We start from the raw sequence: 14,496 nt of genomic DNA, 5'->3' as shown, positions 1-14,496 counted from the left end.
TATCCTGGTCACGGCACCAAAATACATGTGGTGACAATTTGGGTAAAGTATAGTGGGACAATTGTTACAATTTAGTACTAATGCATTTTTACAACTAAGGCCTATCCCAAATCATCACCAACACATACAAATAAAGTATAAAAAAATATCTGTCCAGAAATAATGATCACAAGGGATAGAATTAACTTAAGCAATTTTAATGATGATCAACTCAATTATCAAGATTTACTCATGAGAATAAATTTGACCATGTGGCATAATAAAATAAGATCATTACAAATTATACTATATTACTATATACTATATTAAATTATACTATACAAATTATATTATATCAACATGTGACAAACAGATTTGAAGAATCTTTAAGAAAAGGGAATCACTGCTGGAGTTAATAAAATCTAAAGTCACTTATCTTGCACATGTGCTTAAAAATGTTGAGGAGCTGATGATCTATTTGTAAGTGGCAGGATATTATTCGCTGGATTTATCTTAATTGTTCAGTCCTGTTGCAGCCATTCTTTCAGGGTAGATGTATCTTTATTCTTCAGAATTTTCTACCAAAAATCCTTTTCTCCACTTCTTCTAGCAGCTAGTCCAGTCCTCTCCCCTCTCTTCCTCACCTCTCTCCTGCCCCTCTTCACAGGTTTTCAACCCTTACACAAAAATTGGCAGACCAAAACTGCTTAATTTATTTACAGAGAGGCTATCTAAAACAGTCAGACAGTTTGGGCAGAAATAGGCTCACTGATAGTCATAAAAAGGAAAGAGAGCTGTAGCAACACTACATTATATTTTTCATATTCGAAAAATATCGCTCATGGCTCGCAAGGCACTGGCCACTGCTTTATAGACAATAAAAATTGTTTTTTTCACCTTTTAAATTATTTTTATGTAATACATAAAATCATATTACATGATTAATTACATTACATCCCATTTCCATTATGCTTCATTCTGAATTTTCCGTGTTTTTTTTTTTTCCTTTTTTATGTATATTTAAAATGTTTCATTACATTGTTTTTCACATTTTAGAAGATTGATGGTGAATTGTTTCGAACAATGCTATGAAAGCTGTTTTTACAAATAAGGCAATTTATTGTGTTTGCACATAACATCATTCATAATTTGCGAGAAATTTAATTTTTGATGATACAATCGTTTACGGTTTGATTGCGATTTAAAGTTTAATTCAATTAAAGATTTCCTTAACATTAATTATAAATTTTGATTGACGTAAAAGGATAAAAAAATTGACAGATAATATTAAACATAATACAAATAGTTAATTTTGTGACAATGGCATTTCTTTACACATTTATCATCTAAACTTCCGCTCGTTTTTAAAATTTTCACTTTATTATAAAAGACATCTTTAGATTTTACTCAGAGCATCTCAGTACTCTCATCAACAAGATTGTTGAATTCCTCTCATTCTCAATTAATAACATTTCATAAAATGAATACGTTTAACTTGAGAATTTCAGCTTTCCTAAATTTTTTTCTCGTGCTAGCAGTATTCCAGATAAACTGTAAGTAAAACAAAAATTGCTTTGTTTCGATATGTTATGTTTTTGTGGGGTGCTTTAATATTCTGGTAGGTAGCAATCACAAAGATTGCTTCTCTACGTTTCGTACATATTCCATTTCACTCCGAATTTGAGCATAGGGCTTCTATCATAGCTTTCCATCTCAATTTATTTGTGGCCAGATATTTTGTTTCTCTCCAAGTCTTTCCTATTGTTTTCAATTCATTTACAATCGTCCTGTACCAAGTATGCTTAGGTCTTCCTCTTTTTATTATGCCCGGAGGGTTTAGATCAAAAAAACTTGTTTTATTTTAAATTTTTCTGTCTTACGTAGAACATGACCATTTTCGTTTTTCAATTTCCAGATTAATCGGTTTCTGTTTTACTTTTCTAAGGATTTCTGCACTACAGAACCACTTGATAAGCAAAATTCTTCTTAGACAGTTGTTAATAATTACTTGTAGTTTTATTCATGTTATTTCTATTGCAGTGCTATGTCTCAGATGCACATAGTAGGACAGATTTAACATTCGTATAGAAAATTCAAATTTTTGTTGAATTTGTTACGGTTTTGTTTTTCTAGAATTTATTGAGAATAGCATAACTGCTTCGGGCTTTGTTTTATCGATTTAGAATATCGTAATCAGTTCCTCCTTTGTGGTTAAATATGCTTTCAAGATACGTAAAACTGCTTACCTCCACTAGTTTATTATTTTTTATGAATATATCATTTAATTAAAGATTAATTTTCAAAATTTTAGTTTTATTTTGGTTGATAATAAGCTCTATTCTCTTTGCCTGTAAGTAAAAAACTGTTTAAAAACAAAAAAGGATAAATGAACTTAATGTGACTTTTTTTATATCAGATATTAGCATATGGTATTTTATTTTAAAATGATTCCACGCTAATAACCGTATAAATCTGCTCTTATTTCATAAATTGCATAATTTTGGCTTTTATATTTAATTTTGATTTTAACTCTTTGGCGCAAATTGCAGACCGGTGGCTCCTTCATATCTTTTTTTCTGACAAAATTATGATTTCAAATTACAAGCCAAAATATATTTTGCTATTTCTTAATTATAAAAAACAATAAAATTTTTATTTAAAAAATATGCTTGATTTTGGAATTATTATCTGTTAGATTAAAGAATTATACTACTTTACTAAGATTTAAAATGCAAAAAAGTACTAATAGAAATTTTTTTATTTAATTTATATTCAAAATGTATTATTGATAGAAATTGAAAATTAAAGAAGTTTCAATGTAGAATAACTGTTTCTGAGATCTAAATAACCGCAAACAAGTGCTAATTTAAAAATTAATTTTTGAAAGTGAGCCACGATTAGAAGATTTCACCATTAACTTAGAAAAAGACACCAGTGTTTCATACTGTATTTCATAACCATAAATTAATAAAGTGCTAAATATAATATTTTTCATTTATTTTGACCTAAATAATACAAAATAAGGAAAAAGTATAAAAAATATGCTTAATAAAAATAGAGCGTCAATGGTTAAGGTAAATTTATTGCCTTAAAGCAAATATTTTTGGTTGTAAGGTTAGAAAGTTATTTTGGCTTACTTAAATAAATATATCATTTATCACAATTTAAGATAAAGAATTCTCCAATGTAGTTATATAGGCCATTTTAGATAACCAGTTCACATTTGTATTTCTAGAATTTAACCCTTTGTAGCAGATGGGACACCGAAGTCTCTTTCATATATTTTTTTTCTAACGCAATTACAAATAAATGCTGTAATTACAAATAAAAATTCATTCTGGCATTTTTTTTAATCCTAAAAAAACAGTTTAAAAATTTTTAAAAATCTCTTAGATAATTATCATTTGAATTAAACTTTTACCTTATGTGCTTTTGTACTGAAATATAAAAACCAGTAAAAAAAAGTTGCGAATTTTTTTTTGGTCTTATTTAAAGATCTATATATATATTTCTCTTACACGGCGACAAAAAAAAGCCTCATTACAACTCCCCGAATGGCAACGCTGAAAAATCGACCAATGATTGCCGCTAAAAATGTCACATGCCAAATATAGCTGAGTTGGCTCAACATATAGCGCTCTTAAAAACGGAAACTGAAATAACCAGAGAGAACATTCCGAAATTCACCCTATCAGCTACGGCAATCTCATACTCTTAAGCTAGGCAGAAGTGAGTAGTCTTTGTCGATAGATCTCTATTTTAGTATTTTGTCGAAAGCGCTTTTTTTCACTCCAAAATTTCAACCTTTTTAAAGAGTTTTAGAAATTTCATCTTAAGATTTTATACTATAGCACATTTCTAATAGGTTTAACGATTTACATGTCATTCATTTGAATTCAAATTTATTTTAATGACTTAGTATTTACTAAAAAGATGTAATTTAAAAAAAAAAAAATTGTTATATGGATTTGAATGATTGTTTTGAATTCTTAGAATATTGTGCATTTGCAATGTACTCAAGTTAGTAGCGAGCGAAGCGAGCTTGGTTTGCGAAGCAAACCTTATAAGATGGCGTAGCAATTTTCGGGGGTTGGCGAGCTTTAGCGAGCAGGGGGCGTAGCCCACTAGTTTATCAATAATTGATTTAGTAAATTAAAAAATTTCAACTATGAATTACTGTTTCTCTTAGTTTTAAATTACGGCAAATGAGTGTTAAGTTGTAATTATTATCTGGATGCAGACCGTCTGTCTAGATTTTCCAAGCGCGTATTGCTTAAATTTTTTAGTGTCTCACTAATTCTTATATTTATTTTAGTTAGTTGCCATGCTGTGAGTTCCGATACAGATTCAATTGTCGATGGCGATGCAATGGACGGAAGTAGTTTGACGTAAGTGACAACTTTTAAAAATAAATTTTTATTTCCATTAAACAGGTTTCTCTTATCTATGACATAATCAAATGTACACTGTCCGGGGACTCGTGTAACATTATAGGTAATTTTTAAAAAAAAAAAAACTGAAACTATTTTTTCAAAAAATATATAAAGCGTAAGAATAAATTTTAATCAACTGTAACAAAAAGTGCTTTAAAGTAAATCTTTCACAAATTTTCGATATTTTTTACAGTGGTTCATGAAATTATAATTATTATAAATTCACGGCTGTCACAATTTAAAAATTTCGTGGTAAAAAAAGGGGGACGAAAAAGTATGTTTCACCAATTTGTTTGTTTAAAAATAAAAAAGTTCATCCTAAGAGAAAATAAGATGGTTCATTTTGAAGCAAAAACTGTCAACTTTATGACGTCAAAGATGTTTTAAGACGCTTCCTTTGAACGGGATATGCTTCAAAGTGCAAAAATTAAAAAAAAACTGAATAAATGTCATATTTTTGGTACCTACTAGAGATGCGACGGGCTCGGTCTCGCTTGCTAAAAAAAATGTTTCAGGTTCTGGTGAGTTCGGATTCATTATAAAATTCTTTTAAACTTTTTCACAACTTCTAAACAAACGTTTGATTTCGTTATAAAGTATAAGAAATGTAAAATTTAAAAGTTATAAAAGTTTCTGCTACCTGGCATTTTTTGTTCGGTACTTTTGCTTTGTGAGGCTTGCACTAATTTTCAAATGACTTTTATTTAGATAAATATTTTGATTTTCTTTTGTAATTTTTTTTCGGGCTAACACGTGAGCCCTAAATAATTCTGTGTATCTCGCGTTAGAGTGGGTCCCGACCTCCAAAAGCGAGCCCAAGCCTATCTCCAGTGATCACGGTGCACTGTTGGAATTTCCGCCCTAAAATTATGGTAAAATAACGAACAGCAATCTGCATTTCCAATAAACCGTAAAGTTTGCGGTAAAGAGCATTTATAACCTTTACGGTTTTAAAACCGCTTGCAACTAGTATGGTTATAAACACATGAATATGTTTTTAACCATTTACAGCTACCATGGTTTCAAAACCGTTTAATTCAACTAGACTTAAGAGCTAAGCTTTTTATTACGTAATGGGAGTTGAATAGAGAGCAGGAGACAGGAAATACTTCATGTGTTGAAAGTAACGGGGAAAATATTGTGGTGTCAAAACTGGGACTCGAACCCCAGTTCTATCAGTCATGAGTCTGACAGATTAACGCACTCAGCTACAATATGCAGCTGCAACGAACTAAGTAGCTTCATTAGGTGGGCTTAGTTGGTACGATTAAATTCTGGTTGTTCAACCGTATTAGGTGAAAACAGTTAATAAACGGTCTTACAACAGTTTGATTGCTGTTTTAGTTACGGTTATTTGACTGTTTGTTTATTATGGTAACATAACAATTAAATAAATTGTTATTTAGTCATTTTTTCTGAAAAATTTCTAACAGTTCATATCTGCAATCTGGTAGACAGACAAAAACACGCATACATAAATGCTTTATTTTATTGTTTGTTTAGATCTTTATTTTACTATACTAAAATAAACTAGAGACATTTTTTTGAAATACTTTTTATTTTCACAGAGGATTACAAATGGGTGGCCCAGTCAATATTAATCCACATAGTCTGCACAAGAAAACGTTGAAGGTAAATATATTTACCTCTTTTTACCATATACAAAGGTTGGACGAAAATATGGAAACACTTCTGTACTATATAAATTATTTTTATTTCAGCCGCAAATATTTTGAAATGTTTTATGTGGTAATACTGTTGATATAATAATTTCAAAGATCATGCTTGAACCTAGATTGCTGAATTAGTAAAGCATTTAGTAATCGATTACTTAAAATGTCTTTTTATTTCAGATGGCAGAAGATATTATGGGATTTCTCGCAAAATTAAGAAATAGAAAGAATTTGAAAAATTACGAGCAAAGGCGTCCAGAACTAGGAGAGGAATTAAGAGAAGAAGTAGAACCAAAATCGATAATTACAGATTTAGTTAACGTCATGCGAACACGGCTCAATAAAGTTAGCGATGAAAACTCGCCAATTCAAGTGAGTGAATAAAATTCTCACCCAAAACAAATTGTGCCCTATTTTTGAATAAATTTTTCAAGATAAATATGATGCAGGAAAAATAAGGATTGAACCGAAAGGATAAAATTAATACCAAACTGTTAACTGTTTGGTATTTAGAAACTGTTTAATACCAAACCTATAATATTAATATACTATATCCTAATTTGATGATATCGATGTATATTCTAACGGTTTCATAGAAGATCTGAATCATCCGAAACGACATTCGAAATATGTAATGCATAAAATTTTAAAGCATTATACCAAAATTCAATTTTTAGGCTCGAAATTGTGCAATAATTTTGAGACTCCCAATAACAATAATTATATAGGTAGATAGATATCGGACTGGTATTCTTTTTTCTAACTTTTTTCTGATTTTGTCTATTTGAGAGAGTGAAAAATAAGGGAGTGAAAGTTTTATTTATTTATTATTATAATCAAATTCAAATTACATCATGTTATTACTAATTTATAACTAATAGTTTAAAGATTTGATAACATGAAAACTGAAATAAAATACAACATTTTTGTGTTAAAAAGTCTACGGCTTATTTTTAATAAATATTATTTTTAATAAATATTATTTTAGAAAATTATATATCTATTATAAGCACACAATTTGCATTAATAAAACTTTCGTTATGAGTAGATACGCATGTTTTAAGTTAAGTTGTATATAAGTTGTATATTATATAGTTTTGAAAGGCAGTAGCCATACTAAAATAGGTAAAATCTTCCAAATTGATTTATTTGGCACCTATCAAAACTACTTCAGTTCAGTACAGATCAAAATTGCTCAGTTGTGGTAAATTTTGACTATTATGTGTACTGCCATGCAATTGAAATATGAAATATATATATATATATAATAGGTTTAAATGCTTTATAGTAGCTATTTTATGTATTATGTTGAAAAAGGTTANTCAAAGGAATAAATAAATATATATAATAAATTAATAAATAAATAGTGATTGTAATTATTTTAGCTTTATTAATTGTATTGGTATATGTACTGATTTATTGATAATTTACTTTTTTTTCACTGCTTACAGAGAATAAAAATTCAGCTAATTGGTATTAAAACAAGTGAAGTCCAGATTATTGAATCAAACTAATTAACTGCCTTATTCTTCCAGCTTGCAGATTATGTAATGGGTTTTCTCGGAGTTTTGAGAAATAATATTTCGGGGAATAGTCAAGAGCAAAAACGTCAAGAGTCACGAAGGGAACCGAGAAATGAAAGAGATGGAAATTCGCAAATGCAAGTGAGTAAACTCTCTACTTTCAGCAATTTTACAACATCTTTTCTGAAAACAAATATTAACCAGAGAAACTAAGAATTAAACCTCAAATAATAAGATGAACGGCACATTTACGTCACATTAATTTGTAGCGTAACTATAACTGTTCAATTCCTATTCAATACAACTATAACTAACGTAACTACAACTATTCAATTCCTATTGTCGGTAGCCGACAATTTTTAATAAAGATGAGAACAAAAAAAAAAAATATGATGTATTGACAGACGAAAAAAAGCAAAAAACCAAACCAAACTGCTAAATCGGTTGCAGAGCCATTACTTCAAATTGAAATTCTGATAGATGAATTAAACAATACGATTTATTTTTGAAAACTGGTTATCGTAACAGGTTATTGGCGCATCCCAGTTTACCCTAATGATTCAGGAAGAATTGCATTTGTGACAAATAGATAATTAATTTAAGAGACCAAGATTACCGATTTAAGGGACGGGAAAATGCCCCTTGTTTTTTTTTTAAATAAAGCTCTCATTAGAAAGCTAAAACAATATAAAACTAAATTTGCAGCTAAGTGTTGTAATTTTTTTTCTTCTAACGAACATTTTCAATCGATATTTTTTTTTTGAAACCAACAAATTAAAAACATTATAAATAACAAAGAGTCGCACAAATGTTGAAAAACTATGTAGAGGACATCAGGTTACAGCACATCATCAGGATAAAAATTATACAGAAACTGGTGCCCGGATATGTCATCATGCGCCTCTAGGGATACTTTCCTATTAGTAACTGTTTCTTCGTGTGCTTCTAAACAGGTCATAATAGAGCAGTGATTCCCAAACATATGTCTTTCATGTACCCTTTCTAAATTTTTCGTAACGCTCTGTGCACTAATACAAAATGAGTGTATTTTTTACTGTAAAAAATTGCCCAAAAGTAAAAAATCGCAATTGGCTGTTGATACCCCTAACTATTAACTGTTAACTCTGAAAAAAATAGCCAATAGAAAAATACGTAATCGTAAACTTTCATGGCTAACTTTGTTTTTAAATGAAATTTTGTGAAATTTTCGTTTGTTGCAAGATATTTCGCATAAATACACGTACCCCCGCTAAACTGTTCCCGTACCCCTGGGGGTACGCGTACCACACTTTGGGAAACACTGTAATAGAGAAACTCCCCTAGTCGAGTATCATGTCATTTCCAGGCTTGGGTTCCGATTCAATTTTAATTGTGATAATGGATCTTGAAATTTGTCGAAACATTTACGCAACCACCCTTTATGTATATTGTTTTTTAAGTTGTGTATTTCGACAAAAATAGACTAAAAAAATCAGTTGCTTTAGGTATTTAACTTAAATGTTGCAACATACTTCTATGGAAGTTACGGCGCATCATCAAGGTTTGAATTGTATGGCATTCCATGCCTAGAAATGTCGTCATACGCGTCTAGGGGAGCTGTTCAGAAACAGTTTATTATAGGAAAGCGCCTTTAGCAGCGTATGCCGATATTTCCAGTCATGTGTTTAAATGTATTTTAAATCCTGATGATGTGCTTTAACTCCCCTAGAAGTTTGTCGCAACATTTATGCTATCTCCTTTAAGAAGTAAAATTTTTTTAAAACTTGTACATTTCGACAAAAAATGGACTTAAGAGTGTAGTTTTAAAAAAATGCTCCTACTTGTAGAAAGAAACCAATTGAAGATTTAAAATCAGCGATTCGAAGGAATCTGAGATTTGCTTAAATGAATCTCATGCAATAGAAAGGAAGAAAAAAAAACATTTCCCCCAGCTTTATCTCTTGCTTAGCTTTCTTATTCTTTTTTTCAGCTTATAGATGATATGATGCGAATGCTCCTAGATTTCAAAAATACATTGATTGCAAATGATCAACGACAAGTAGATGGAAAAGAAGAAGCACCACCAGCAAATTTAATTGGTCAGGATATGCGTGCTCTGAAAATATTAGTGAACAACTTTAACGCAAGACTTAATAGAATTGGAGAAACCAACAGAAACCGTAGTAACAATGGAAGATATTATTTATCATTGCCATAGCTACGAATTCCAGAACATGACTTAACTAATCTGTTTAATTAAGAACATTTTTGTTAATACTATTCTGTTAAATTTATTTGGAACAATAAAGTATTTTCCAAATCTAAGTTTGTATGATTCTACCGAACGATAAAAACTACTTTTATTTTTTTAAATTTCATAAATGAACACTTAAAAAACTCTAACGTAACCAACTGGGTTCTGTACATTTTTTTTTTTCATTTTTAGAAAATAGCCTTAATTAATATTTTAATTTTATTTTTGGTAAACAGGGATCCCAACAAGATAGATTTAAAATAAACCAGATAAGGGCCAATTTGGGCCTAGAAACTACAAATTTATGTAACGCTAACAGCTCTACAATAAATTGCAATGCATAAATATCAAATTACCTTCTTTCCGGTCCCGCAGTGGACTGATCGTTAAGACACGGTTCCCAGCAGATCACCGAAGTCAAGCATCACTGGCTGCGATCAGTGTGCGGGTGGGTGACCACTTGGATCAGTCTGCGTAGGGACCGAGAATGTGCGGTATTGGTCCTCGTTAAACTGTGCTACCGTAAAGTGCTCGACTTCGCGCGCAGGTCGTCGAGCTACCGAAGCGGGGGTGTCATCCCCTCCGCAGAGGATCAAAATTGTGATGGCATGTCTTCGGATCATCCTCCGGGATGTTTCCCAGACCGTCGCCAATAGCCCATTGCACAGCTCTAGTGCGCCGTAAATGAACAAAAAAACAACAACAAAATCCATACATGAAGTTTCAAAGGAATAAATAAATAAATAAAAATTCTAGTCCCGCAGTGGACTGATCGTTAAGAAACGGTTCCCAGTAGATCACCGTAGTGAAGCACTGCTGAATGCGCTCAGTGTGCTGGTGGGTGACCACTTGGATCAGTCTGCGTAGGGACCGAGGGTGTGCGGTATTGGTCCTCGTTAAACTGTTCTACCGTAAAATGCTCGACTTCGCGTGAGGGTCATCGGACTACCGAAGTGGAGGTGCCATCCCCTCTGCAGAGGATCAAAATTGTGATGGCATCTCTTCGGATCATCCTCAGGGATGTTTCCTAGACCATCGCCAATACAACATTGTGAAGCTCTAGTGCAGTGTTTCCCAAACTTATGATTTCTGTGTACCCTTTCTAAATTTTTCGTAACGCTGTGTACCACTAAAGAAAAAATGAGTGTATTTTTTACTATAAAAAATTGCACAAAAGTTGAAAATCACAACTGGCTGTTGACACCACTAATTATTAACTGTTAACTGTATAAAAAAATAGCCAATAGAAAAATACGTAATCGTAAATTTTCATGGTAAGCTTTATTTTTAAATAAAATTTTTTGAAATTTTCGTTTGTTGCAAGATATTTCGCATAAGAACGCGTACCCCCGCTAAACTGTTCCCGTACCCCTGGGGGTACGCGTACCACACTTTGGGAAACACTGCTCTAGTGTGACGTAAATGAACGGCAACGACTAAAAAGTCTATATTTAACATTTTTATATTGGTGTTAGCGTAAAGAGATTTTTTAAAAACTCATGTTTTTCTGAAAATACATTTAAAGTAGGTAATTGCTAATATCAGCAAGCGAAAAAACTACTACAACTTCGATTCTAAAGATCGGAAAACAAAAATTTAAAATGATTTATAAAGCTAATGGACAAAAGTTCAAATATAGACAACAGAAAGAAAAAAAGAAAAATTGTCATCAAAATGTTTGATTTTTTCATCTAGTCGGATACCTTAACGTAAACCTGAATTTATATTTTGAGATTATTTGCATAATCTTGAAAAACATAAATGCAACGGCGTTTTATCAGGAAAAAGAAGAAGCAAACACTCAGAAATATCGATACGATGATGAAGCTTAAAATCAGTACCTTAAACCAAAATAATCTTATTGGAGTAACATTTACAACCTTATTAAGGTGTTAATCAAACAAATTTATAAATTTGTTAACTAAACTAACCAAAGATTAAACTAAACCAAAGAGTCATATTATTGTGTAATCGAGTTAAACAAAAACTTAATTTGCACGTTTTAAGCTACCGTCATACTTTGTGCAGCGGGGGCTACTTTGTGCAAATTCGAATTTGGCATTTTTCAAGTGCTGCTATTCAGTATTATGTTTATTTCACGTTAAAAATGTGATGAATTTGAAGATAGAAGTCTCTTCTATTACTACAAACATTTTTTCGAATTTTAAAACAATATCAGAGTGTGTTTCGTTCATCCAATGTCAACAATTCTCCAATCCATGTTCATCCAATGTCAACAACAAAAAGTGTGCGTGGAAACTTTAGCTGTGAAATGCAAAGACGTTGATAAAACAATTGTCGTAAATGCAAAAATTTTTTATTTATACATTAATAAACAATTATATCACGTTAGCGTTAAAAAAAATTTAAAATTAATAACAAATAAACGGAAAATGAAAAAAAATGCACTGTGGGGCTACTTTGTGCAAAGTTTCAATTGTTTTTTTTTTTTTTTTCGACAGAAAAATTGTCAGACGTTATAAAAAAAATACCTCGAACAGGAAATTACCTTGATTACACTTTAGAAAAGTTGCAACAATGTTTGCAAGCAGTTGCTGGTGGAATGTCGATTGCAGAAGCTTCTCGGAAGTACAAAATCTACAGAAATCCTATCTCTAATAAAATTCACAAGAAATACGTGAAACGTGCTGGTAAACTATTCTTTTTCTTCTAATGAATTAATCAAACGATTTAACACATAAAAATATATTTTATAGGACATCGGGTGATTTTGACAGAAACTGAAGAGCAAGTTCTGTCGTGTTCATTCAAGCATGTTATGTTCAAATTTATCAATATTATAAATGTTAATGAATATGTAATAATTATTATTTTTGAAACATCATTCATTTCAATGTTAAAAAAAGTATATGGTTTCCTTTTGTTTAAACTCAAATGTTTTGAAATAAACATTCTTTTTAAGAAAAAATTCTTCAAAAAAAATGGTATTTTAATGCTGAAAATTATTTTCAAACTAATATCTTTACATATCTTGATGTTTTTGTCTTTAAAAATGTCAACAATTAACCTTTTTAACAATTTTATATCAATATTTTATTAAAAACATGATTATTAAACTGAATTCCTATCGCTGCACAAAGTAGCCCCAATTGGGGGCTACTTTGTGCAAAGTATGTTTTGACTTATTATTCGTAAATATTACATACAAATAATGCCAATATTGATCAAATTCACTCGTCTGAGTACAGTTATGAATATAATATCGATAAATTTTACTAAAGTTTGAATTAACATAGTTTTTTTTACATGTCAAAGTTCAAAAACTGAGAAATCCTACACAAAGTAGCCCCGAATGACGGTAGTTCAACTTAGTATCATAATAAGAATTCAGCCAAATAGAATTATGTACCTTCTAGAATATCAAGCTTACTCAAACATCGCCTCGTAGACTTAATACATAGTCTAGTCACGATAATGTGACCTTCTGTTAAAACTCAGAACAAAGACCTTTCGCAGAGCAGACTGTAGCGAGACGAGTCGGAAAAGATTCAGTTCTTGAATGTGTTATCTGGGATGTTGTGTCATGCCAATTCTAGTGTCGTCCCTTGCTACGCTAAGTTTCGCAGTTGAGAATCCATAGCTAAACAATTCGATCGAGGTGGTCCAATAGATTCTCGATTGGTTTTAAGCCCAAGAAGTTTGGAAGACAGGGAATAAGAGTAATCTCATTCGGATGTTCTTCGCATTACGCAGATACACTGCGAGCAGTATGATACGTTGTCCTTCTGATAGATGCAATCACTTTGAGGCAAAAAAATTTGCATATAGGAAAGGACGGGTTCCGCAAAGTCTGATGCGTACTTTTGTTGATATATCGCCCCTTCCCCAATAATGAGTACACCCAGATAATACCACGAAAACATTCCCCTGACAATAATGTTCTCTCCTCCAGCTTAGACCCTTCCGGCGATTGTTGTAGGGCGTTTACTTTTATACGTTCCATGCCTATACGCTAATGTCCATCCGTATGATGAAACAGAAAACGTGATGCATCGGAAATAACTACTTGAAGCCACTCAGTGAACGTTCCGTCGCAGTATTGGCGTTCAAATTCCAGTCTACGTCACCGATGAACAACAGTCAGCATAGGTGTGTAGGGTAGACGCAAGCATGATTTATTTTATTTTATTTTAATTTTTAAAGTTTTCGACTTAGTACATTGAAATATTAAATCATTAAATCAAATTGGAAAAGGCAGCTGAAGGCAGCTGAAACCAAATTTGTTTTATATAAAATAGAAATAAGACATATATAAAATCTTTACAATTAAAATATAAATGAAAATATAAATATGAAGATATAAATGTGTGTTTGCAAAACAGTACTTCATCAGGAGACATTTATGGTTAAGAACATTTTATTATTAAACCTACCGTTAGAGTTACACCATAAGGTAAGGGTCACGAAATCAGATAGTTTAGCGCAATTGTTGTACGTATTTTAAAGGAACCGCAACGCAAAGGATTCCTAAAGTAAAATTTATGAGAAAATTCATCAAAAAAATATTGAAGATTCAATTTAAATTTTTATTAATCTTGATATTTTTTTTTGTTCATTTACGTCGCACTAGAGCTGCACAATGGGCTATTGGCGACGGTCTAGGAAACATTCCTGAGGATGATCCGAAGACATGC

General features: G+C 31.3%; 1 protein-coding gene across 1 annotated transcript; it reads left to right on the top strand.

The window, feature by feature from the left end:
- The first annotated feature begins 1,372 nt into the window (after positions 1-1,372).
- LOC107451940 (transmembrane protein 184 homolog DDB_G0276041-like) lies at positions 1,373-9,912 on the top strand. The gene is made up of 6 exons (XM_016068185.3): positions 1,373-1,532; positions 4,295-4,367; positions 5,981-6,044; positions 6,266-6,457; positions 7,621-7,749; positions 9,578-9,912. Exons 1-6 carry the CDS (start codon positions 1,460-1,462, stop codon positions 9,803-9,805), a joined length of 759 nt encoding a protein of 252 aa, XP_015923671.1. The 5' UTR covers positions 1,373-1,459; the 3' UTR covers positions 9,806-9,912.
- Positions 9,913-14,496: the final 4,584 nt, after the last annotated feature.

This window comes from Parasteatoda tepidariorum, chromosome 8, assembly GCF_043381705.1.
Source record: "Parasteatoda tepidariorum isolate YZ-2023 chromosome 8, CAS_Ptep_4.0, whole genome shotgun sequence".
Classification (NCBI taxonomy): domain Eukaryota; kingdom Metazoa; phylum Arthropoda; class Arachnida; order Araneae; family Theridiidae; genus Parasteatoda; species Parasteatoda tepidariorum.
This window is presented reverse-complemented; position numbering and strand designations above follow the sequence as displayed.

Bases quoted from the DNA above. Each gene is read 5' to 3' on its own strand.
- LOC107451940 (XM_016068185.3), top strand. From the start codon at position 1,460: ATGAATACGTTTAACTTGAGAATTTCAGCTTTCCTAAATTTTTTTCTC. The intron at 6,458-7,620 runs GTGAGTGAATAA...TTATTCTTCCAG, and splicing joins ATGAAAACTCGCCAATTCAA to CTTGCAGATTATGTAATGGG. The intron at 7,750-9,577 runs GTGAGTAAACTC...TCTTTTTTTCAG, and splicing joins ATGGAAATTCGCAAATGCAA to CTTATAGATGATATGATGCG.